The sequence below is a fragment of the Acanthochromis polyacanthus genome, chromosome 4 (genome assembly GCF_021347895.1).
Source record: "Acanthochromis polyacanthus isolate Apoly-LR-REF ecotype Palm Island chromosome 4, KAUST_Apoly_ChrSc, whole genome shotgun sequence".
In the NCBI taxonomy this organism is placed as follows: Eukaryota; Metazoa; Chordata; class Actinopteri; family Pomacentridae; genus Acanthochromis; species Acanthochromis polyacanthus.
The window spans coordinates 6,856,227-6,883,699 of record NC_067116.1 but is presented as its reverse complement, the minus strand read 5'-3'; the positions used below and the strand labels follow the sequence as shown (position 1 = coordinate 6,883,699).

At 38.4% G+C, this 27,473-nt stretch overlaps 1 protein-coding gene across 1 annotated transcript; it reads right to left on the bottom strand.

The window, feature by feature from the left end:
- Nucleotides 1-585: 585 nt before the first annotated feature.
- On the bottom strand, nucleotides 586-27,390 carry mfn1b (mitofusin 1b). The gene is made up of 18 exons (XM_022217596.2): nucleotides 27,227-27,390; nucleotides 26,646-26,803; nucleotides 25,042-25,177; nucleotides 24,371-24,533; nucleotides 20,719-20,843; nucleotides 20,473-20,581; nucleotides 17,914-18,021; nucleotides 17,468-17,621; nucleotides 17,154-17,221; nucleotides 13,946-14,067; nucleotides 13,547-13,673; nucleotides 11,723-11,827; nucleotides 10,300-10,402; nucleotides 7,408-7,634; nucleotides 5,571-5,753; nucleotides 4,214-4,410; nucleotides 2,821-2,955; nucleotides 586-1,357 (listed from the first exon to the last, which is right to left on the bottom strand). Exons 2-18 carry the CDS (start codon nucleotides 26,791-26,793, stop codon nucleotides 1,288-1,290), a joined length of 2,280 nt encoding a protein of 759 aa, XP_022073288.2. The 5' UTR covers nucleotides 26,794-26,803; nucleotides 27,227-27,390; the 3' UTR covers nucleotides 586-1,287.
- Nucleotides 27,391-27,473: the final 83 nt, after the last annotated feature.

Here is a 27,473-nt window from a genome sequence, read left to right as displayed (position 1 = left end):
CCGTTACTCCACCCAATAAAACTGATGTAAACATTAAGTGTTTGTCATTAAAACTGCATGAAAATCCACTCTGATGAATCACCTGTACCGTTTAAACGTCTTCAATCCAACCTTGTTCTGCACATCACTGCCCCCTACTGCAGCTCAGCAGAACTCCAACCATTTAACTCTCCTGTTGTCCTCATTTACGGGCACCAAAAAATGATTTCCTTGTCTGAAAAAAATCCCCAAATTTGAAAATTTGCAAAACATTCACAAAGAAAATTCCAATAATTCCTTAAAAGTTTTATTTTTAAAAAATCCCCCAATTCTGGCAAGAAAATTCTTGTATTTTCAAATAATGAGTAAAAACCTTCCAAAAAAAATCCTAAAAACAGCTAAAATGACAACATACATATCAGTAAAGCTTCAATATTTTCTTTAAGAACATTCACAAAAAAATCAACCAAAATCCAGTAAAATTTGCTGGATTTTGGTTGATTTTTTTGTGAATTTTCTTAAGAAACTAACTTTTTTTTTCTCCAAAAAATGTTCAAAGATTTCCCAAAAATTTTTCCTCAGAAATAAAAGCACAACACGTCAGCGTTAGATCACTGCAGGTTTAATACAGTCTGGTAAATCTAGAGGTATCCAACACGCTTCCAAGAAAGAAAAAACAGACATTTACAAAGTGCAGACAGGTGGAATCTAAATAAAATAGGATTTTATAAAATATATGATCTATACAGTTTGATTGTTAGAAAATAGAACTAAAACCTGATGTTGAACTTCATGCTTTCCCTTCTACTCACTGAAGTGATTATGAAACCCGACGTCTGTGCTCTTCTTAAATATATTTATTGTTCTGAACATACAGCAGCTCATGAGTCTGAACCGACACGTGTACAACCCGACAGACGCACTACTTCATTTGTTCCACAAAAGTTTGTCAAAAAAAGGCATATTCACAGTCAGAAGCACGTTAGTGTCAAAATATATATATGTATATAGAGATAGGTAGCACCCGACCTTTAACCACAGCTGGTTTTACAGTTTCCTCAGTTCTCCTGTGACCTTAAATTACTGCAGTGCCTCCCTACATTCTTCTGTTATTAATTTATCTGTTTTCATTTGATGAACCGCTGAGTCTATAAAATGTCCACAAAATTCTTGACGTGACAAAAAACCCAGACACAATCTTTGTGTTTTCTCTCCTGATTCTAAAAAGCCATCGGTTCATTGACGAGTCGCTCCAGCTGCTGTTCAGGTGGAGGTGAGTTCAGGCGCCGTCGGACCGAGGAATGAGCGTCACTGCTGAGGCTGCAGGTACTGAGAGGTGAACGCCTCCAGCTGCTTCTCCAGCTCTGTGGCTTTATGTCTGCACAGGAAACACAGAGAGATTCTTCATTTCTTTATGTCCTGAACATCCAGAAAAAGTCGTCAAACCTCCGATCAGGATGAATGATGCAGAGAAGCTACTGGTTTGGATTTCCTAAACCCAAATTCATTTTTAGCCTTCAGCACACCAGACATGCTGTCTTTATTAAACTGGCAAAAAAATGCATCATTTATCAGAGACAGAATCTGTAAAAAAATAGAGAAAGTTCTCAGATTGGGAGCTTTCCAACAGTCCTTGAACTCACCACCTGAGACTGTTCAATTAGGAAAATGAACTAAATCTATATAAAAATGGCAAAATTGCACCATTTAGAAGAGACAGAAACTTTAAAAAGAGAAAAATTTCCGAAATTCCTTGAACTAACCATCTGTGTCTTGCCATCCAATTATGAAAATGATCAAAGGTTTTACGAAATGCATCATTTATCAGAGACACAAACTTTAAAAACTGAAAAAATCATCAGATCTTGAACTTTCCGACAGGCCTTGAACTAATCATTCATTTTTTTGGCAAATCACAATTATCAAAAACAAAATCTGTTAAAAAAATAGAAGAATCTTCAGATTTTGAACTTTCCAACTGTCCTTGAACTAACCATCTGTGACTTGTGGTTCAATTAGGAAACATTTCCCTTTTTTCTTCCAGTTCTTCATACTTTCTTTTAAAGAGAGAACCTCTACTGTATGTTTTATTAAACATTAACTCTCATTTTGTTTTTAGCTCTGCTCTTCTGTCTGACCGGTTCTCTGCTCAGTTGAAGATAATTCTGTATGTAGAGATGAGTTCAAGCGTTTAAAGGCATTATGGAGGATGTTTTTTTTTTGTTTAATTTGTCTGATTCACATAAAATGAATATACTGACCTTTAGTGGACTTGTATGTATGGTCTCTAAAAGAATAAAAAAATAAATAAAAATAACTGTGGACATGACAGGACCTGAAAAACATCAGCCAATCAAAGCGCTCGGACCGAGGCGTTTGGTTTGCTCCCTTTCCTGTCAATCAAAAATCTTTCGGCTCAGGCCTAGTTACGTAGATTACGTACGCCTTGGACTTGCGTGTTTTCTGTATGTGTTGCTTTGGTATAGCTTTGTAGTTAGCTGGAGGCTTGTTTTGCTCATCTTTTTTTACATAATGGCAGATAAAGATCCAGGGGGACCCAACCGTAAAAGAAAGCTTCACGAGTCCTACGCAAGTTTCTGGAGGGGGGCGTTTCTTCGTAAATGTTAAGAGGGGGGTGGTTAGAGGGGGGTGAGGGAGAGGTTGGATGTGCGCATGCGCATGCTACGTTCAAAGTCGTAGGAAATTAAATCTCCTCTAATGCCTTTAATAAAACAATCATTTCAGCAGGCCCAGTATGTCTGAACGTAGGATTCCTCCCATGTCTTGAATGTCTGCATCGGTCAGATCCTGCTCTGAATTGTGGCTAAAAGCCGGACTGACCTCAGGCTCTTGGAGCGGCTCTGGACCGTCTCCAGCTGCTCTATCGTGGCGCTCAGCTGACGGATTTCAGCCTCCAGCTCCTTCTGCGTCTGGTCCACCTGCTGACAGAGCCGAGCGAAGGTCGTGGCCATCTCCCTGGAAACAGAAGCATAAGCTCGACTTATTCATTTATTCACCCAGAGAGGCTGGAGAAATGCAAAGTGAATGAAGAAAGCAAAGTTCTACCTTCATTCTAGGAATATTTTCAGAGTTAAAGAACATAAAGGTGGGCGGAAACTTCATACTTTACAATTGATGTTCCTTTTTCTGGATATATTTGGGATAAGCACATGAAATATTCAACAAGGGAGCTCTAAAAACTATGATAATTACTGTTTCTTAAATCTGCAGCCGTTGAAGTGTCACATAATGAGATTACACATCATCAGAAGCGAACAAGCTCTGAATGCTGCAAACTGGTTGGATTTTTCCAAAATGTGTAAAACATGTGAACAGCAAAGTTGTTTCTGCATTTCACAGCCAGAAGACACATTACGGTATTAGAAAATAAATCCTGTCCTGTAGATGATCCTGGTATCAAATGTGTGTAAAAATGATCCTTTCATTGACTAGAACTTCTGACCAACCACCTGTCACACATGATGGTATGAGCCTTGTAAGTTTACCCAGAATGCACTTTTTAAACTTTTCTCCAGCCTCATATCATCACACTCCCACCTCTGTGCTTCACTGTCAGGACTATGCATTCACTGTGGTTCTACTGGTCAGAAGAGACACAAAATGACCACAAAAACACAGAAAAACCACCTTTCAATTGAACCCAAAATGCACTTTTTTACAGTTTTCTCCTGCTCCGTATCATCACACTCCCACCTCTGTGCTTCAGTGTCAGAACTATGGATTCACTGTGGGAGTTTTGGAATCAAGACACACAAAATTAACACAAAAAACACCCTTAAAGTTTACCCAGAATGCACTTTTTAAAGTTTTCTTTGCTCAAAGTTGGCTATCAAAGACAAACTGAGGAAAAAACACATTTTGTCTTCAGACTGTGAGGACTGAATGGCTGCTAAAATTGAAACTAAATTAATTTTAACAGAACTCAAATGTGTTTTCCAGCCTTTCATGTGCCGATCAGCAACTCTGGATAAAGGAACTGATTTAAAGGCCCCAAACTTCAGCCCACCTTCATGTACGTTCAGGGCCTGTAACTCAGAAAACATTAAATGTTGCATGAGTTCATCAAATACATAAAAACCTGATAATTCTGTGTCAGATAGAAACACTGACTGAGTGTTCAGGGAATATCAGAAATAACCACATTATCATCTGATTTAATAGATTTATCCAGTAAATGTGATCCAGCTCCGGTATTTGTTCCTGTTGGACTCACTGTTGGACCTGATGGCTGCAGTTGGCGCTGGTGAAGCTGACGATGAGCTGCAGCTTCTCCGTGGCGTAGTCCACAAACTGCCTCTTCAGAGCTCGCTCCTTGGCCTTGGTGGTCCAGGTGAGCCTCTCGTACAGGTAGAGCAGGCCGTAGAGGGAGGCCGACAGAGCGATCAGCCTCCAGCCGACGGTCCTCCACACCTGAGGGAAAAGGAGCGAGAAAGCTCACAGTTATGGAATTATCTTTTTCTGTTTTTACAAAACATTATGAACAACCTGAAATTTATGAAGAAAAATAAATTCAATTTCAACACGATTCAGCCTCAGTTTGTCATTTCCACATTACAACCTAAAGATCACAGAGGAAAGGAAGGTGGACAAAGGAACACGACATTTGGTCCCCTAGAACTGAACCATATAGTGTTTAATTATATGATGAAAACGACAAAAGTCCGATAAAAATGCCAAAAAACAAGACAAAATATTACAAAAGCGAGAAACGCAACGACCAAAAAAACAGACAACACAAGCGAGACACAAAAAGACCAAAATGCTACAGAAAACAACAAAGAAAAACACAGTGACAAAAATAATGACAAAAAACAAACACAAAACGAGAAAAACGAGAAACAAAACCACAAAAACATGACAAATGACAAGTCACACAAAAAAGGCAAAAAAAAACAAAAACGAGAAAAAATTTGCACAAATGACACAAGAAAAAAAACGACAAAAACAAGAAACAAAACGACCAAAAAATAGACAAACAACACAAGCGAGATAAAAAACACAAAATGACAAAAAGACACACAAAACAATGAATAAAACAAAACACAAGCGAGACAAAAAGGGACCACAAAACGAGTGTGTATCGTTTTTGTCATTTTGTGTTATTTGTCAGGTTTTTTTTGTCTTTGTAACTTTTTTGTCTAATGTTGTCTCTTTGTTTAATTTTTTGTCTCATTTTGTTTCTCGTTTGTGTCGTTCTGTGTCTCATTTTTGTAATATTTTTTGTCTTGTTTTTGTTGTTTTTTGTCTTTTCTTGTCTGATTTTTGTCATTTTGATCCTAAAGTAAAATACTGCCTCATTCAGTTCCAGATACCTGGGATAATTTCTTGAAATGTGAACATTTTCAGAATATATGTTTTTGCACTGAAACAGGAAAAATTTGGATTTGTGTTTACTCATAGGTTGCTATGCTGTGATTTACTGGTCACTGGAGATCAAACTGGGCTGAATGTGGAACCTGAGCTGTCTTCGGGGATCCTTTTGAGCTACAAAGCAATAAATATCCTTTTTTCAGCTCCAATCCACCTTAAAGACGCATCCTACACTTCAAACAGTTTTTAAAACAACGTACCACTCCTCCTACGAGGATGACGCTCATTGAAGTGCGGGAAGTCAGAGAGGCCACGTTGGTGGCCATGGCCAGCATCATTTGCTCCTGTGTCATGACAGCAGACTCGCTGTTGGGCGGCGGCGCTGCGATGGAGGACGGTCCAGAGGACGGAGTCTGAGCCGGAGGCAGCGCTGGTCGAGAAACCTGAGGAACGACCAGCAGAGTTCATTCTGAATGAACTAAACCTCTAGATTATGGTATTTATCAGACAGAAACTGGAAAAGAACTGCTTCAACCTTCTGACAGTCTTTGGTTTGTTACAAAAAAAAAAGTTTAAAACTGTGATATTTCATCACTTTATTCTACATCTCTTGGTTAAAATGTCACCTAAAATGCATTCTTTGCATTAAACTGATTCTGTAAAAAAAAAAAAAAGCATTTCTTTGTGCAGCTGAAAAGCCATGATCGACTCAGCTGTGAACAACATTCACCTGCAGAAAATTCACAGAGTTTTCGGCTGAACTGCAGCTAGTGCATCCACAAAGCAGACAGAAAACAAGGATGGAAACTAAAGAAAATGCAAGTAAGATACATTCAGTAGAAACGGGCAATTCCATCGGGAAACTCACCAGGCCTCTCCTTAAAGTTGTGATTTTTCATCAAAATGACTTTAGTCTGCATGTCTCATTTAGAAAATTGCCAAAAACAGAGAATTCTGTAAAAAGTGAACAATTCTGATTTCCGAGGTACAACCCGATCACACAACTAATTCAGGTGTGATCAACAGTCATGTGACAAAAGTTCAGAGAGTTTTCAGATGAACTGCAGTCTGTGTACCAAAAAACAGAGAGGACACAAGCATGGAAACGAGCTAAAATATTTAAGAGGTAAAATAATTTAAAATTGAAGAAAAACAAACAGTTCTATTAAAAAAGTCACCAAATCTGAGTTTAAACTTGTGATATTTCATCAAAGCTACTTTATTCTACAAGTCTCATTTAAAAAATGTTTGAAAAAATATCACTGGCACTAACCAGACTAACCTCGGCACAACTAACAAGCCATCAGTGACTCAGCTGTGAACAACAGTCAGATGAACTGCAGGCAGTGTTTACGTAAAGCAGAGAGGAGACGAGAGTGGAAACTAATTATAAATCTAAGAGGTGAAATGTAAAAAAAAATGAAGAAAAATGTGCAGTATTATCAGGAAAACTCCCAGATCTAAACTAAAAATCAGGAGATTTCTCTTCACTCTACAAATCTCATTTAAATATTTGCAAAAATGAACCGTTTGTGGTAACCAAATTCTGTAAAAATCTAAAAATTACAAGCCGTCAGAGGTTCAGCTGGGACCGACAGCTAAATGACAAAAATTCACAGAAGTTTCAGGTGGAACTGCAGGTTGTGTTTACGTAGGGCAGAGAGGAGACGACGAGACTGCTTGAGAGGAAAATTAAAGTGATAAAATAAAAGTGATAAAATAAATGCACCACGGCTCAAAAACAGTAAACAGAGCAGCAAGTTGGAGGATACATTCAGCGTGGTGAAACATCTACGCAGAGGTGATGCTAGTGAACATAAGTAGATGAATATCTCTATTATGTGCAGTCATTATTTCTTTCCAGTGTTGGTTACACCTGTGAAAAGGTTCTACATGCTGATTCCAGTTTTTTTTTTTAATCTTTATCCATTAATAATTTAACAAATCCAACTTCAAGTGTCCCTCTGGTCGTGGTTGTTCCGTTTCTAGAAAGGTGCAGAACTTTAAACTACAGTGAAAAGTGAAGGACAAATACCAGCAGGTTGTAGTTATTCCTGCTAAATAAGCAGCTCTTTGTCACATCTTTCCATGGTGTACCTGGAAGTTCTGGTCCACCAGTCTGAGAGCCCTCTGAGCGTTGGCAGAACCCAGGAAACGGTGGACCAGCGACGTCCAGCCCAGAGAAAACTGAAACTCGATGTTCTCCTGGAAGTCGCTGCAAAGCGTGGCACAGTTCAGGTCGTAGCTCAGGTCGAACTTCCTGCTGGGCACCAACATGTGGATCTGGCTCTGGACCGAGGAGGGCAGCAGAGGGAGCATGCTCTCTGAGGGGCAGAAAGAAACAGCATCAGCAGCAGTCTGGAGAACGTCTACAGCTACAGGTTTGTGTTTTAAACCAGCACTGAGGCACAGAAACGAGGTTTAACACCAGATGGAGCACTCCAGTAATAGAACGATTAGCAGCCTGGACGATATCTGGGATTCTCCAGATTATCAGCATCAATATTTTTATTAGCTGACTGATGATCAATCAATGCTCTACTTCAGGTGTGATGCAGCCTCCTCTCTCTGTGGAATCAGAAATGTATCTCAAGCAGCAAAAAGTGAAGGAAAAAAAAAAACAGGAAATTAGCTTCTCTTACAGTGGCTAAAGCTATGCTAACGGCTAGTGAAGAGGTGTCAAAACTCATTTTCGTTCAGGTTCCACATTCAGCCCAGTTTGATCTCCAGTGACCAGAAAAAGCACAACACAATAACCTAGAAATAACCACAACTCCACATGTTTCTTTTGCTTTAGTGCAAAAAAAAAGTACACATTTAAGGAATTACCTTTTTTTGTACAAAACATCACGAACAACCTGAAATTTCTGAAGAAAAATAAATTCAATTTCAGCAACATTATGCCTCAAATTCTCATCACAACATTTAGTCACCTGGATCTGAACGATATGGTGTTTTACTTTATGATCAAAATGTAAAAAGTCAGATAAAAAAAACAAGAAGACAAAAATGAGACACAAAACAACAAAAGCAAGAAACAAAAAGACCACAAATGAGACAAACAACACAAAACAAAGAGGAGATAAAAAAATGAGACAAAGAAAGTTACCAAGCATCACATTAAACATGTATCGGTGCAAATATCAGTTCTTGATCACCATCACCGTCAGTTAAAGTGACGTACTTCTGCCATAATGAGACATTAGATGATGGCATTCAGTGATAAATATAAACATAGCAGCGATCTGGAGAGCAGAAACTCATCGACCTACAGGGTAGTGACGATCTCTGAATGAGAGAAGCAACAATGACATGCTGATATTTTGTGTGCGATGGTTTTAGTCATGCAAAGTTTTACCTTCATAGTTTGAATATTTTCAGAGTTACAGGGAGATGGGCCTAAATTTAGTTTCTATTAAAGCACTGAAAGCTCTAAACTGATTTGATCAGTATGATTTTTCCAAACTGTTAAATAAAACACGTGAACACTAATGTTGTTTCTCCATTTCACAGCCAGAAGCTATGTTTATGAGTGTCTGTCTGAGATTATTATGATGCAGAATCAATCGTGTCTAATGTGTGTAAAAGTGATCCTTTGATTGTCTAGAACTTGTTCTGACCAACCACCTATCACACAGGCTGATATGAGTCCTGAAAGTTGACCCAGAATGCACGGTTTAAAGTTCTCTTCAGCCACATTTCATCACACTGCCACCTCCATGCATTCACTGTGGTACTACTGGTAAGAAAAGACACAAAACAACCACAGACAGACATAAAACAACCACAGACAGACATAAAATGACCACAAAGAAACACAAAACCATCCTTGAAAGTTTACCCAGAATGCACTTTTGCAAGTTTTCCAAAATTATCAGAAACCAGAAACACATCCAGGGAACCAGTGATTGTCTCTATGACTCTATGGCAGAGACATTAAACTGCTGCAGTTTTACTGTTCAAACTGGGATACATCCCATAATACTGATGCTCAAAGTAAATTTCTTGTCTCCCCTCAGTCATTTCGCTTCAGTTTTGTGTGTCTTTAAAACAGTTCTTTTTCTTATTGTGGTCATTTTGTTTTTTCCTTTCTTGTCACATTTTGCGTCTCAGTTTTCTTGTACTGCGCCACTTTTCTCTTGTTTTTCTTTTATTGTGTCTTTTTTGCTTTGTGTTTAGATTTAGACATTTTGTGTCTCGTTTCTCTTGTTTTTTGTGTCTTGTTTTTGTCGTTTTACACATCTGTGGGACAGTTTAGTCTCTTGGGGACACTGTGGTACTCCTAGTTTTCTTTGGTGAAGTATCAGAAAACAGAAACACATCCAGGGAAACATGATTGTTTCTTGGACTCTATCTCATAGACAATAAACTGCTGCAGTTTTACTGTTCAAACTATGATACATCCCATAATACTGATGCTTAAAATAGGTTTTAGAAGAAAACTGCGCTGAACAAAAATGAGATTTTGCCTTTAGATTGTGGCATTTGGACTGGATGTAACTTTGACAGGAGAAACAACATTTGTGTCAAAATATTTTTATTTTATAAAAACTTTTGAATATTCAGCGCCTGCAGTTATTGCATGGATTCCAATTATGACAAAATGTAATCTCCTGTTTTTGCTCTGTTAAGCTTTGGCCTCAAATATACTGTGAAAAAAGTTACCTAAATTAAAAAACTGATAGACTTTTCATGGAGTGACCCAAGTTATCAGGTTTTGACCCTGAGAAAGCCAGAATCTCTCACTGATGGAATTATTTCATTATTATAATGAAGGAATTAATGATGGGATGGATATAAATTCAGCTGTACCAACTTATTTTATTGTTTTTAACCAACTTCTTGGTTAAGCTGAAGTACTCGCCACTGCTACAAGTCAAAATAAAAACCTGATTTTGCCCAGAAAAAACCCCACTAAAACACAAAAGAACCCACTAAATATTACAAAGCTGAGCTGGTGATTTAGTTCACGTGTTTGCAGTCGCTTACCGATCATGTATTTCTGAGACGACTGCACCGAGGCGTTGATGGCGCTGGAGCAGCGGAAGGCCAAGTTCTTCCCCATCCCTTCTTCTACGTGAGTCAGCAGCTCCTGCAAACACAAACAGGAAACAGATCAGACAAACATTTAAACTGTATTCACATTTACGCTGACTTTACAACCGTTAATGTGCTAAAACTGGGACTTTTCAAAATGATTTTTCTGATATTTTTGTTTTGTTCTACACAAAAATGCTGCATTTCTATTAATTTCTAGGAGCACAGCCTGAATTAAAAAAATCAGGATTTGATGCATGAACATCTTAACTGTAAACAGTTACTTGTCCATTAACTAAGAAAATAGCTGGATGTTAAGTTATTATTCGTCAAATATGAAATGCTTTGTATGATATCATACAATAATCCTTTATTAATCCCACAGTGGGTACATTTGCATTGTTAGAGTAGCAACAAAAGTGCAAACATTTAAGAAATCAAAGCAGAAAAATAAAAAATAACCCCAAAAAAATATACATAAATTCAAATTCCTCTGGATGTGGAAATATTGCACAAACTGTATTCTTTCATTACATCTGGAAACTTACCTGCACCTTCTTATGTCATTTGCACATTCTGTCACTCTTGATTGTTTCTATATCATATTTTATATATGTTTATGTTATTTTACCTTCACTTTATACCATAATACTCTGTGTTGTCTTATTGTTTACTAGGACTGCAACTAACGACGCGTTGTCTGAGCACGATACGTCTTCAAAAGCGGAAGTGAGCGTGCAATGCAACAGAAATCACCTTCCGACCGGAGCGCGGAACACGGACGAACGTCAGCCTCGCATCGTGCATATATTATGTATGCACGCTGCAGCGCGGATGTCCGCGTTCTATCATAAACATGGATGTCAGCGTTTACTATACAGCTGTATCTAAACACGGACGTCCGCACTGCATAGTGCATACATAATACATGCACGATGCAGTGTTCTGCGCTCCGGTCGGAAGGGAATTTCTGTTGCATTGCGCGTTCACTTCCGCTTTTGATGACGTATCGTGCTCAGACGACGCGTCGTTAGGTGCAGCCCTATTGTTTACCCCTTTTTTGAATATCCAAGCTGCTCTAACAACTTAATTTCCCTCCAGGGATTAATAAAGTCGTCTAAGTGTTGGACAGATTCTTTCATAAGTAGAAAAACTGACAGAGAAGCATTAGTGCACTGAGTTTTTAAATGTACAAAATATTCATAATACACAGCTCTGAATGTGCTGATATGGCACCAGAAGGAAGTTTTCCACCGTGCCGGTTGTTGTTTTGCATTAAGGCTAGATTGAACACTTGAGGAGAGATAATTGAGTTACAGGACAATCAGGTGGAACGGGTGCAGATGCAGCTCTTATGTTCTGTGATTTGACTTACAGATTTGTAGATCTTGAGGACGTGAGGCGACGGGTGGAAGTCCGTGTGGAACTCATCGACTATGACGTGGAGCCGGCAGATCTCCTCCCCCATGGCGTTGGACACCTGAAGAAAACACAACGAGCTTCATCAGAGACAAGCAGCAGCAGATCAGGACTCAGGATGTTGCATTAAATATTCCTTCTCTTTGAACATCTCCATCTTAGTTTAACCCTTTAAGACCGACCATTGTGCACCAGGACATATTCTCACATACTACATGATGTTTTTTTGCCATGTTGGATTTTTTTTGCCATGTTGGATTTTTTTTGCCATGTTGGATTTTTTTTTGCCATGTTGGATTTTTTTTTGCCACGTTGGATGTTTTTTGTCATGTTGGATGTTTTTTTGTCATGCTGGATGTTTTTTTTGTCATGCTGGATGTTTTTTTTGTCATGCTGGATGTTTTTTTTGCCATGTTGGATTTTTTTTTGCCATGTTGGATTTTTTTTGCCATGTTGGATGTTTTTTTGTCATGTTGGATGTTTTTTGTCATGTTGGATGTTTTTTTGTCATGCTGGATGTTTTTTTTGTCATGCTGGATGTTTTTTTTGCCATGTTGGATTTTTTTTTGCCATGTTGGATTTTTTTTTGCCATGTTGGATGTTTTTTTGTCATGTTGGATGTTTTTTGTCACGTTGGATGTTTTTTGTCACGTTGGATGTTTTTTGTCATGCTGGATGTTTTTTTTGCCATGCTGGATGTTTTTTTGCCATGTTGGATGTTTTTTTGTCATGTTGGATGTTTTTTGTCATGTTGGATGTTTTTTTGTCATGTTGGATGTTTTTTGTCATGTTGGATGTTTTTTTTGCCATGTTGGATGTTTTTTGTCATGTTGGATGTTTTTTGTCACGTTGGATGTTTTTTGTCACGTTGGATGTTTTTTTTGCCATGTTGGATGTTTTTTTGCCATGTTGGATGTTTTTTTGCCATGTTGGATGTTTTTTGTCATGTTGGATGTTTTTTGTCACGTTGGATGTTTTTGTCACGTTGGATGTTTTTTGTCATGTTGGATGTTTTTTTGTCACGTTGGATGTTTTTTTGTCATGCTGGATGTTTTTTTTGCCATGTTGGATGTTTTTTTTGCCATGTTGGATATTTTTTGCCATGTTGGATATTTTTTTGCCATGTTGTTTTTGCCAGACAGGCATCTAACTGATCAATAATCGGTCAATAAAAATACAGATACTGATAATCGGAAAAATGCCATCGGCCACAATAATCCCTATCAGAAACCAATCAAATCTTTCAACAGCTGAATACAGAAATGTGGTTTGGTGCAGTAGAAACAAACAAAATGAGCATTAAAGATCCAAATATATGAACACAAAACAGTAATATGTAGAAAAAATATGGATTATGCTGTCGTCCAACATTATATCCAGAAAAACTATGACTCTGTAGCCTCACTGAAGTTCTAGCAGACAGAAAAAAAATCTCCTTCCTGGCATCATAAAGTCACATTATTGGCATTAATGAAGAACTGAATTTGTTCTGCTGACCCAAACCCAGGTGATATTTCAGCTATATGAGAGATCTGTTGTTTCTTATCTGATGTTCCCTTTTCATTTAAAATGACTTAGCCATTAGCGTAGCATTAGCCACTGTGTGAGAAGCTAACTTCCGGGTTTCTTGTTAAGTTTTTGCTGTTTGAGAGACATTTCTGAGACCATCAGACCTGAAGTAGCGCATTTAATTTATCAATAATCGGCCAATAGAAATATAGATACCGATAATTAGAAACATGCCAAATATCGGACACAATAATGGCTCCATCACTGTTACCTTGTCCTCCACGTCTTCACTGATCGCTCTGATCTTCTGTTTAATGTCATTGATCAACAAGTTGAGCTGATTCTTGACGAACTCCAGCCGGTCCATCTGGTACTCTCTGTCCTCCAGCGCTGCCACTCTGAACAACAACAAATACCGTCAGAATCAACAACATTCAAGCCAACATTCACCTGCTGCACACACTGGAAGAAAACCACAGATATTTATAGCATTACCAGTTTAATTAACCACATTATTTTCAACTTACGGTGCATCAGCATCTTAATTTTACTTCTAGAAGCCCTTAAACGGCTTTGACACATCAGTGAAATGAGATCTTTACCTCCTTTAACACATTCCAGACTAAAAAAAGGGCAGCAGAGGAAGAAACGTGCAGTGGGAGATGCTCACCTCTTCTCCGCCGCCTCAATGTTGATGGCGTCCATGATGCTCTTGACTTTTCCTGTGATCTGCTTTGCTCTGATAGTGTGCTGCTCAAACTTTGTTTTCACTGCTGACTGCGAGATACACTCCTGCGAGGCCATAACACACAAGTTTACTGTGACAGTTCAGAGCGGCTGCTGCTGGACGGCGAGAACGAACTCGCGCAACTTCCAGGGACCAACAGAGGACGAGACAGACGCCCGCTGCTCTCCACTCAAAGAGAGGAACCAAGAAATGGAAACACAGGCGTGAAAATGACGGCAGCGGTGCGTCCATCTCGCGTCCCGCAGCCCAAGTTTAGGTCACAGTAATGTGTTGGTGAAGAAACAGAAATAATGAACTCATATGAAGTGAAAACAAACAAGAATGCAACTGAATGACATCAAAAAACAGATTGTAAACAGAAAAAGTAGGACTGTTGTGTCATTTTAACTAAATTCTCAGATCCCTAGGATGCATATTATCAGTTCTCTTTCCCATTTCTTGACCCATCACAGGCCACAAATGGATCACAGCTCATAAATATGACAATCCCTAGTAAATACACAAATAGGTGACAAATTAAAGGATAAACCTGACCCACTGACCCACGCTGTGACGAGATCTGGAGAGTCTTTTAAGGCCTTTTTTTGGCCTGTTTTGAATCCACTTGTTCTGAGGGATTTGTGAAGGAAAAATTACCCATTGCCCTTTTTCAAAATCAATCTAATATAATTATCGTGGCGAAAATCCTACAGTGTTTATTAATTATGTTCTCTGCTTGCCAATGTGGAACTGTCCTACAAAAGGCTGTGACTTGATGATGATTAACTTAATGAGCTAAGATCCCACAGCACTATAAATGACAAAATTTAGCCAAACTAATATAAATTATTAAGCCTAACACCCTACAGTATTAGTAACAATGCATATTAAACTGACAAATTCAGAGCCAAAGCGTTGACCCTACAAAAATATCCATTAAAAGCTCAACATATTGAAGAATTTACAGTTGGAGACTCCACCTGGTGGAAGAAACAGGTAATACAGCTACTCTACAAGACATTTTCTGATTTACAAGATCTTCAGCTTTTGTAATTTCTCATAATACAGCATTAATCTGATAAGTTAGACTGTAAGTTAATTGACTAACCATTCATTTATTAACTTTTGTAGTTTGATGTGAGAAAGAAAAATTACTCTTTCCCCTGTTAGATGACATCATTCTTGAATTTCCCTCAGGATTAACAAAGTATCTATCTATCTATCTATCTATCTATCATCCTAAATTATGTACAGGCAGACTGTAGGAGGAAAATATGCCAGGACTCTCTGCTCTGGTCACGGTAAGACATTGACCATTCTGATGCGACTAAGCAGACAAGTTGTCTCCATATTGGTCTGTTGGCTAAATCTGACCTTCTCTCAACTACAATATATACCCAAAAGTCAAAGAGAATCCTCAGAACTGATGCTGGCGGGAACGGCTGCTCTGTCGGCGTCCTTTCTCATATCAATAAAGCTTACATCCCAGATCCCATCTCTTTTAAAAGAGGGCGTTTCAGACTCAGCCATAAGAAAAAGTTGTTCCACTTGTTCTGAGGGATCATATTCCACACACTACCGTATGTCACCCAGGTAATGGTCATGTTTTCCATGAAAACTACCACTTTTACCCATGTGCTAACATAACTGCACAAGGGTTTTCTAATCATCAATTAGCATGCTTAGCTAACACAATGTAGCATTAGAACACAGGAGTGATGGTTGCTGGAAATGTTCCTCTGTACCCCTATGGAGATATTCCATTAAAAATCAGCTGTTTCCAGATAGAATAGTTATTTACCACATTAACTATGTCTACACTGGATTTATCATTCATATAATGGTATCTACATTGAAAAAATGACATTTCTAAGTGACCCCAAACTTTGGAATGGTAGCGTATATCAATTTGTTCTAGTTTGCGAATTAAAACTTCAAGTCTGACGATTATTTTCTCTCAGCACGGACACAGCTCAGTTCCTCTTTGTAGCAAGAAAAAAACATTTCAACAAAACATAGAAACAGGAAACTCAGTGATCACAAAGACAGAACAAAACCAAAGTGGAATGAAAACGCTGGGATGCCCTCACCCAAGTGAATCTAGATTTCAGCAATGAAGACGCAGGTTGATGAAAAGGCACAGTGATCGGTCGGGAAGAGTCTGAGGACGCCGGCTTTACAATTAAATGTTCGGAGGCAAAATCTTAAACGGTAAATCAAGCAGTTGACTGCTGGACTCAGATGTGACTGTTAGGAGAAGGACTCGACAATAACCTCCATCACACACTCTGAGTAACACACAAACACTTTCAGCAGGAATTTCAAAGTAGATTGTGTAACCAAAACGAGACCGTGAGCTCCGGTTCACGGCCTGACAAAGCAGCTGCTGTTTGCATCTGCAGCTCTGAATGAATGAACCTCATTCCTCCTAATATTGACTTTCCTTTTCCTTACAGTTCTTCTCAGTAGCAGCAGCAGCCAGGTGGTAAGCCAGCTACAGCAGCTGAGATCTTTACTAACCTCCATTCATTCGTCTAAACCTCGTCATAAGTTTATCGGTGTCCATTTAACCCTCCTGTTGTCCTCATTTACGGGCAGTGAAAAATATTGTTTCCTTGTTTGAAAAAAATTAAAAAAAATAAATCAGCAAAAAATTCCCCAAGTTTCTGAAAATTTGCAAAACCTTCAGGAAGAAATTTCTAATTCCTTAAAAATTTCCCTTAAAGGTTTCAATTAAAAATCCCCCAAATGTTGCAAAAAAATATTTGTAAATATTTTCCAAAAAATGAATAAAAATCTTCCATAAAAATCCTAAAATTATCTAAAATGATTACAGTAAAACTTCTAATATTTTCTTAAGAACATTCATAGAAAAATCAACCAAAATCCAGTGAATTCCACTGTATTTTTATGTGAATGTTCTTAAGACATATTCCTAACATTTCTTTTTTTCCACCAAAAAATGTTCTAAGATTTCCCAAAAATGTAGAAAATGTGGAGATCAGAAGTTTCACTGTGAAAACATATTCTTTTTCCACATTTTCAAACTTTAAAACGGGTCTGTTTTGACCCACAGGACAACATGAGGGTTAAATAATCTATTCTAAAATGACTGCTGTATTTTCTTCAAAGCGCACACACACACACACACCTCAAACCTCCTCTCAAAGCTCTGGAACTCCTTCAGTCTCTCCTTGAAGCCTTCAGCCAGAGCGCCACCTGTTGGACGAAACAATCACACGAGCTGAAGAGCACACTGCAGATACAAAATTCTACACTCTTAACTTAACATTAGTTATGCTTCATTTTTATCCTCTGTAGCGTGCATGATCTTTAAAGCCTCCACTAACTTTCTATTTTGAAGAAAAACACCCAAAAACATCTATTAAACTTTGCAGATTCTGGGTCCCCTGCATCCATGTTCTCCGTCCTGCACTCCGATACACCTGCATTTTGTGTCCTCACCTGTTTCGGGCATGCCCTGTGCACGTTGCATTCTGGAATTAAGCACTTCTTTTGCGGAAACAAAGAAAATACGGTTTGGTGCCTGCTCGCGATCCACAACTTTCAGCTCCTCGACCAGGAAGTTCACACATCGGTCTGTGTGCTGCTTCCTCACCTGGGAAAAGAAGCGTTGCATTCTCAGCTAGTGCTATTTTTTAGTAAATTCAGAATAAAGAGCACTTTTAAAATCAATAATAATGAATGCAATGCTGAAAACAATCTTACAAAACAACATTTTCTTTGCAAACACTGTAAACTTGCGTGTTCGGTTAAAACACGACAAAAAAAAAATCCAGGTTTGTTTCAGTCTTGCAGACGATATTTCCTTTTCTTGCAGTAAAAATGACACACTTTCTGTAACATTAAACATTTGGACACAAAGCAAAAGCTACAGGCGTTTAACTCACATCCTCCATGTACTCGGGCTCGTTCGCTGAGGCGTCCCAGCGATTGTTCAGGATGAAGACGTTTGGCTTCGACAGACGTTCATTTACTTTGTGGAAAAAATGCTTTTCCTAAATGGAAAAACAAGAAACGACGAAGAGTCAGTGATGATGGAGCCGCTTCACATCCGAGTCCTGTGATAAGTCGCACAAACGTTGCGCAACGGCTAAAATATATGTATATACTCTGATAAAAACTGGAAGTGACTGAGCAGCTGGGGAGATGAAATTTGTTGTGTTTATGTCTATGTTATATCTACCGCAGCCAAAATTACCAAAATAATCAGTGAGTGGTCATCCAAAAGCTGTTAAAAATGACCTGAATTCATGTTTCTATACCTTTTATGAGATTACTACTGTCTAATAAATGAAAATAAAAGCAGGGGTGTCAAACTCATTTTAATTCAGGACCAGTAAAATCACAGCACAATAACCTATAAATAACCACAACTCCAATTTTCTTTTAGTGTAAAAAAACTACGTTCTGAAAAAACAAAACAAAAAAAAAGAGATACAAAATTTTACAGGAGTTACAAGACGACAAAAAAATGGACGAAAGACGAGGAATTACATAATTGACAAACAAAACAAAAAATGACAAAAGTGAGAAACTAAACGTTAGACAAATAGACAAAAAACACAAGTGAGACAAAAATGAGACACAAAATGAGACAAGCGACACGAAAAAGAGACAAAAAATTGGACAAAAACAAGACAAAGAACTACATAAATGACAAACAAGGCAAAAAAACGACAAAAGCGAGAAACATAACAAAATAGACAACATAAGAGAGACAAAAAGGAAACACAAAACAACAAAAACGAGAAACAAAAAGATAAAAACACGAGACAAACGACAAAAATCTGACAAAACAAGACAAGATATTACAAATCAAGACATAAAATGACAAAAGAACAACGAGCAATCTAGCATTTTACCTGCATGTCTGACACCCCTGCTGTAAAGTCCCAACTTATTTTAAATTTGAAATAAGTTGGACAAATTTTGGGAAAGCAGTCTGTGTTAATCAGGTAGCAAACTGAATCTGTAATTATCTCTCTTTGTGTGACTCCCTGGTGGTTTTACAGGTCTTTGTCATGAGTTAACTGGATGTAAATACAGATATTCATGAGCCTGTTGATGCTGTGTTTGATATTTTAAGCTACGGGCTATCATTAGAGGGTTGCTCAACTGCAGGTGTAAAAATAACGCTCTTTGAAATGAGCGATGAGTTCATCACGAGTCCCCTCAGGTCCTTACTTGACCCGCAGATATTTGCAGGTGATGGTTTAAGTGCTGAGCTGTGCAGGTGCAGCTCAGAACAGGTAAAAAGTGTATTTTAACAGCTCTTTTTCTACTTTTCTATCCTGTTTTTGTCTATTTTATCAAAAATAAGATGGTTCAGAGGGTTAAAACGTTCATAGTTGGCTCACTTAATCACAGTTCAACCCCACACTGACTCATGCCGGACTTATTTGTGACTCAACGTGCTCGGATTATTTACATAATGTCTGGTTTTATTTCCACCTGAAAGCCCAGAGGAGACTGTGAGTTTGCTTTCCCTTTAAGAGCTGCAGTCGGGTTAAGCAGCTCTCCCACTGACTGTGTTCAGCTTCACATTGCATGAATGCCTGAGCGGACAAAAACAAGAGGAGTCAGTCTGAGGCTCGACACGAACACGAGCAGTCCGGCTCCAACCAGCTCAGCAAAGGAAGCGTTTAGCTCAAATAACTCAGTCTGCCTCTGTGGAGTGTTACTGTTATTTAGGACAAATAAAGTGGTGCAATTACTGTATGAGAGGACATTTAAAATGCAATATGCAGCAATAATTGTACAATACGTACATTATTGTTGCACTAAGAACAGAATTCTCTGCTTTTTGCACTAAATTCTCACTCTAGCATTTTGCACTACCGTGTTTATGCATTCTTTTCTAGACGTGAAAACATCTGTATATTTTTATTATTATATCTTTATTAGTTTTTTATATATTCAATTTTATTTCTATTATTATATCTTTATTTTTCTATATATTTTATTTTTATACATTGACTAATATATAGAGCAACTTTAATATAAAGAAACTAACAAATATGGAGCAACTTGAACTAATAATAGAAACTTTAGCTGACACAGAATAGATAGACAGAATATGCTTTATTATCATTATACAGTGTATGACGAGATTGGAGAGCAACTTTAATATAGAGCAACTTTAAATAACATACAGCCCTTTTGATTAATTTGGAGCAACTTTAACTTCTTAAGAGCAACTTCAACACATTTTTTGAGCAACTTTACCTAATTGTTCAGCAACTTTAAATAATTTAGAGCAAGTTTAATTAATGTTGAGCAACTTTATCTAATATAGAGCAACTTTAACTCATTTAGAGCAACTGTAACTAAAAATATCAACTTTAGCTAATATGGAGCAACTTTAATTCATGTATATATATGCAACCCATCCTAAATTCCACAGGATATGGACCAATCATGAGATTCATGTGGGTGGGATTGGTTACCGTGTTCATGAGGGTGGACTCAGAGTTGGCCACCAGCACAAAGACGTCGGCATCCAGGCAGAACTTGTCAATCCAGCTGTCCAGTTGTGTTGTAACATCTGTTCCAGGGCTAAAGAGCGGAGACGGCAAACGGTCAAATACACAAAATACGTGAAATAATACGGGTTAGTTACTAGTACGACTTCTTAAAAGCTGTTAATCCAAAGTTGGGGAGGTTTTCCAGACATGATTAACGGATCCCGTTACCTGTCTACGAGCACCAGGTCGTCTCGAAGCAGAGCACACTTGGTCTTTGGCCAGAAAACACGGACGAGACAGCCGGCATCCAGACTTTCATCCATGTGCAGCGCGTGAGCCAGCTGGTTTACAGTCTGTAGGAGGTTGGAAACACACTCAGGTTACAGATGTTCATGCACTGACAGAAGTGGGCCAGCTGCTGCAGATGTTATAGTCTGTGCTGTTAGTTACTGAGGACTGCTGTATACTCTGTTTGTGCATATTTTAACTATTTTTACAGCCTACTTTATCACTGACCACTTGTATTTGAAGCAAAAACTGAAAACAGCATCACCATGAAAAAATGTAATATGCGTTAATGTTTTTTAGCTGTACTTTTTTTAAACAATTTACTGGTATTTCACTTTTTTTCCTGCTTTGTAAATTAAAGATAACAAAAAAAACTGACAAAAAGTATTGATTTACATGGTAATCATAAGAAAATAAAGTTGATTTTTTTAAAAACAGGCCAACACTGAAAATATGTATTTTCACAAATGGAAATTCTCTCTTTTACAGTCATAAATTTGAACTATTTTTACGGTTAAATTTACAAGAAGTACCACTATTTTCCAAAAAACAAAAAAACAATTGCAAGGAAAAGAAACATTACACAACAAGGCAAAAGTTGAAAAATGCAAATCATTTCTCCCACCAATCATATTATTTTTTTTATGTCAGTCCCTCTTTTGTAGTGTCCAGAAGTTTATGTATTATATTTTTAATCAAGTAAAAGCTTTCTTAAAAACATTATACTTAGTTTTTCTGTTTATTCCACATTCTAAACAAGCACATAGAAATCTCAGTTTAACTGCCACACATTCAATAAATACATAATAAATAATTCAAGAGTAAAAATGGCACCAAGAATTAGAAAACCAACGTTATTTCTGACACTCGAAGGCAGCACCACGTAAGACATGAAAACTGACTAAGCTGAACGTTTATTCTGTTAAACGCGTGTTATTCAGAGAGATGTCTCCCACGTCAGGCTTTCATTTCAGACACCGGACACTGCAGTAAACATCCCGCTGCGCTGCTTCAGTTCCTACACGACTGCAGGTTCAGACAGCCTTCACCCAGGTCACACGTTCTGGGTTTGTTGACATTCTGTGACCTGAACTCGTTGGGATTTACAAAAAAGGGTGCAAAAATTGTTGCCATTACAAAAAAGGTGCGAAAAATGTTGCTGTTGACAAAAAAATGCGAAAAGGGTTGGTATTCACCAAAACATGTGAAAAAATTGTTGAAATTTACAAAAGAAGTGCAAAATTTGTTGGTATTTACAATAAAAGGGGCAAAGATTGTTAGTATTTACAATAAAAGAAGCAAAAACTGTTTTTACCCCCAAAAAATGCAAAATTGTTGCTGTTTACAATAAAAGTGGAAAAAAATTGTTAGTATTAAGTCAATACAAGTCCAAAATTGGTTCAGAACGCTTTCTCTGCTAAAACACACTCAGCGGGCGAAAATAAGCAAACAGCACAAAGTTCGAGTGCATTATTTGCTTCTATTACTCTTTTTTATTTACATTTGTGTCACTTTTCAACTAGTCTTCACATAACTATACTACAAACCTGAAACAGGCATCTTGTGAATAAAACCTGCTTCAGAAAACACTGTTTATTAAACACTAATGCTCCCTGTAGCAGAATCAGTGCAGACAGAAGCTCGGTTCTGTATCAGCATGAATCAGCTGGTTCCCTCAACCATGTGACGTATTTGAAGGAACACAAAACTAAAACAACAACAGCGGAAACCTCCAAGTCCATCGGTCACATTCCTGCCAAACAACAAGCAAAGCAGCAAATGGTCCGATTAGTGAGCAGGGCAGGACTGGAGTTGCTCTGAAAGAAGGAGATAGGCTGTCAAACAAGCTGCTCCCCAACATACAGCAGAGGATTAATTGTAAATATACACTATATGGACTAAAGTATTCGGAAACCAAGCTGCAGAAATCAGGTTTCCAGGTGAGAATTATTATTAAGAGCCACACAGTACAGAAGAAGACTGGTGGAGAGAATAGTGAGAGCTGCGTGTAAAAACCAGAGAAGAGCTGCCATGACTCTGGTGAATGATTTAGCCAAGTCCTGAATTAAAACCTCAGGCTGCAGACCAAGAAAAACTGCAGAAGAGATGCCTCCAAGCCAGACAGAAGTATCTGTAAATATTTAGAAATGCTGCGTTCAAAATGTCTTGCTCTGTAAACCTGCACTTGGGAAATAATTTGAAAAATGTTGTTATAGAGCCGGAAGCCTTCTGGTGTTTTAATTTTAATGCCGTAGTGTTAAAATTCCCCTCACACTGGAGCTAAAAGCAGTTTCCACACCAGACGTTCATTGCCATACACATATTTCTGAGCATACAGTGTATGTTTCAATAAGCTAGGGATCGATTGATATGGATTTTTCAGGGCCCATACCGATTAACAAAACAGGAGTGATTTAATTATCTCCTCTGTTTATGTGGGATCGAATAAAATTGATCAGTTTGTTTCTTTTCTACTTTCTTAATCTTTCCATGTTCTGACAATTTTATTTCCCATTAAGGTCCAGATCTTAAAACTCTATCAATTATTACTTTCCTGACTCTGTTTCAGGTTAATATGCCTTCTAGCTTAGCTGCTAGCAGTTAGCATAGCATTAGCCACTGTAAGAGAAGCTAACTTCCTGGTTTGTGCCAGCGGCTTGTGTGTGCTTCCACTGCAGGGTGAAAACATCAGTTTGGCATCTACAAATCACAGCTCAGAGAGACTATTCCTTCTCATTTCAGTGCAGTTTTATTATTTTAATACAATTTTAATGCAAAGAAACAAGACTTTGACCGATATGTGGGTTTTTTGACCTGTCATTCATAACTACTTCTTTATAAATAAGTGTGACTATAACTAAATATGTAACATAGAAATATTAGTGACTAAATTATATCCTCTGTTTATGTTAATCCGGTGAAATTGATCAGTTTGTCTCTTGATGTTCTTTTCTATTTTCTTAACATTTCTCTGTTTTATCACTTTTATTGTCCACTAAGGTCCAGATATTAAAACTTTATTAATGATTGTTTTCCAGACTCTGTTTCAGTTTGATCTGCCTTCTAACTTAGCTGCTTGAAAGTAGCGTAGCCTCAGCCATTGTGAGAGAAACTAACTTCCTGGTTTGTGTTTCTTGTTGATTTTTTTTTCCGCTTGAGAGACATTTCTGATTCCACAGAGTGACGACAGACAGAGAGGGGCATTGAATTTACCGACAAGTCAGTAAAAATACAGATACCGTCCATCCATCTATTCTCTATACACCGCTTTATCCTCACTAGGGTCAATTTAGAGTAATCAATTAACCTCAGCATATTTTTGGACTGTGGGAGGAAGCCAGAGTGCCTGGAGAAAACCCACGCATGCACAGGGAGAACATGCAAACTCCATGCAGAAAGATCCCAGGCCCAGGCCGGGATTTGAACCGGGGATCTTCTTGCTGCAAGGCGAAAGTGTTAACCACTACTTCACTGTGCACCATACAGATACCGATAATCAGAAAAATGCCAAATATCGGCCACAATAATCGGTCTATCCCGACTCATAACAAACAAACAGTGTGACCCAAAAGCGCATAAAAACATCTTTTACCTTGACGCTCTTCTCCTCATCAGAGCCCTCCGTCTTGAGGTAGGCCTTGTCTTCGTCGGTTCCCTCCACGCTCAGGAAGCAGTTGGTGGTGTGGCCGATACCGCTGGGCAGCACACGATCCCTCAGCATGGCGTTGATCACGGTGCTTTTCCCATTACTGGTCCTACGAACACACAGAACAGACACACATCAGCCACAGAATCAAATAATGATAAATTACTCTCTACTGCATAAGAACAAGTAAACAGTACGTAGAGGTGATGTTCTTCTTTACTTTAGCAATTCAAGAAACACAACAGAAAATCCACTAATGACACCCTTAATAACACACCTGTAAAGGTATGAATCCAGTCTAACTATGCAGGATTATTAAGGGCATTTCAGTTTTTCTAATACGTTTAGGAGTTCAAGCTTTTCCTTTGCATGGTGTAAAGTGCAACATAGTTTAATTACCATCAGTTTAAAAATAGAAAATCACTCCTCTGACTACAAAGAAAATGAAAGTGAAAACATAGCTGCCTTCATTTGTATAACGGGGCGTGACTCCTTTTGCACACCACAAGAAGTGAGGTAATGCTCTTAATGACAGGGCAGCTTCACATCAGAAAGGTGTTACAGGTAATATTCTTCTCACGAGTCGGTAAAATTCTAGTGTGTGCCGACGCTTTTACCTGCCAAAAAAGGCCACCTTCATGTGCCTGCGTGCGAGCACCTCCTTAATGATGGCCAGTTTGTCGGCGTAGGCTTGAATCTCCAACTTCTGATCCTGAGTCGCGATGTCGCTCAAAGATTTATTCCCACTGATTTCTGTCGACACAATAAAAAAAATTTTAAAAACATAAACAAACATTCCTCCTTCATTGGGCATTCCTACAAATAAAAAACAAGCCTCTCTTGTCTGCTCAAAATACCACAAATAAGGTTCTTTTTTCCCCCACTTCTGCTTTTAGTCGTTTTGCTTTCAGTGTCAGCGGCTTTAAAAGCAGTGTGTGACTGAAAGCACGGAGCAAAGCAGGTGGCTGAATAAGTGGATAAAACCAGGATTTTCTATCGCTTCTCCCTGATCATTATTACACGTAAATATCACAGAATGCTCAGCACAGGCGTTGTTTTTAACTTTTAACTTGTCTGATGAGTTTGTGAGATAAAATAAAATCAGCAGTTTGCTGCTGCAGCGCTATGATGCTCCTCACCTGTAGAATAAAAATCCTCAACTCCTGAGTTCTGCTCAAACTGTCGACTCTTTTCAAATAAATCAGGCCTGACAACCAGATTGTCTTTCTGCAGCTTTCTCTTTGATGCTCAATATATTTTCTTGACTTTTAATGCACTTTTAAGTTGTATTTCTATGATTTTAATGTACTTTAACCCTTCAGAACCCAGCGCAGCGCCAGTGCTATGATTTGCATATTGATTTTTGATTGGCAGCAGATGTGAAACCAGATAAGATAGATCGGTCATTCTTTTTGCATATAAAATCTGGGGAGTTGCGCTAACATTTCACACATTCACCAGGTCTCAGAGCGCTTTTCGTTGCAGTGATGGGCTTGTAAAAATACAAACCCGTCACTCTGATGACCAGGCAGCCATTAAAATTTTGTTTCTGATTCAACTTCGTAAAATCGATTTTATTTTATTTTCAAATGCACTTTTTATGCTCTGACCATGGTTTTGCACATATGTACAAACTCCAAATAAATTTCCTGTGTTTCCAAAGGATATTGTGCAACTTTTTTACATTTACAAATCTGACGGATACAGCCATGCAATTTCTGTATTTTGAAATGTGTGTGGAAAAAAACAAAACCGATTTTCATTTTTTTAAGGCTTATTGCACTTTTAAGCAATTTATTGTAATAGTTAGAGGATAAGTCGATACATATTGTGAAAACTTGAGATATAAGGGTCATTTTCATGTAAAGCAAATAAAAATACCCCCAAAAAATTGCATTACAGCATGAAAAAATGTAAGGATCTGTCCTGGCAGACTTGCACAATGGTGGGTCTTTAAAAGGTTAAATCATCTTTTCTGTGCTGAATGTATTTCTTTGCTAATGGAAAGCACCTCGGATTGCTTTGTGTATGACCTGTGCTATACAAACAAACCTGCCTAAAAACAACTTATGAACTGGCAGTAATGCAATATAGGACTACCTATTGAGGTGATAATAGTGCAAATATGTAGCAAGATAATAATTACACTTTTTGCAATAATAAAAACATTACCTACTGGATCTAAGTGACAAAATCCCCCAGATTAGCAAAACCCTCTCACCTTCTACAAACTCTGAGGTCTCTTTCGCGTAGTTGAGGAGTTGTTCGAACACATCACTGATCGTCTTTTTGGCCACAACGAAGTGCTTGAGCGGGGAAAACTCCCCCCGGGCCGAGTCCGTCCGTCTGAGAGGGGGGGCAGCAGCCATGCTCGTCAATCTGCAGCCGGGGGGTTCAAAAGGACATTTATATCGGTGGACATGAGCAGCACAGATAACCCGGCGGTCGCGTTTATCGCAACCTCTCAGCTCTGAAGGTGACTGAGGGTCTGCAGGGAAGCTGAGCCGCTCGTTAAAGTTGTTTGCTAACCAAGTTATCTAACTGTCAGCGGAGTAGAAACAAGTTAGCGGCGACACCTCCGTTACACATGGCATTTGAAAACAGCATACGGCGTTTCGATGCTCATGTCTGGCTTTTCTCAGATAATTTAGGTTAATTAAAGCACATGGAAGTCTGACGTTAAACCAGCGGACGCGTGCTGCTGTCAGGTTAGCTAACTGATGAAGCTAGCTAACGTTAAAGCCGCTGTAAGCTAGCATTAGCAAGTCCTGTTTTTCTCGTTTACTTGTTTGTTTTTCTCACCACGATCCTGAGAGAAGCAGCGTCCTCTTCTTCTCATAACACAAACAGTATCGATCCGTGTCGACAGAACAGACAGCCTGTCCTCGCTGACGGATTCCTTGCTACCAATCTGGCTAACCTTCTGTTTGGATCCTGCTTCTTCTGCTGCTGGCATTAACGGCAGACTGGATGCAGCGCACGCGTGTTGCTGCCCACACAGGCCATTTGTGGAACTACAGCAACGCTTACGTCAATGAGAGATTTCTTT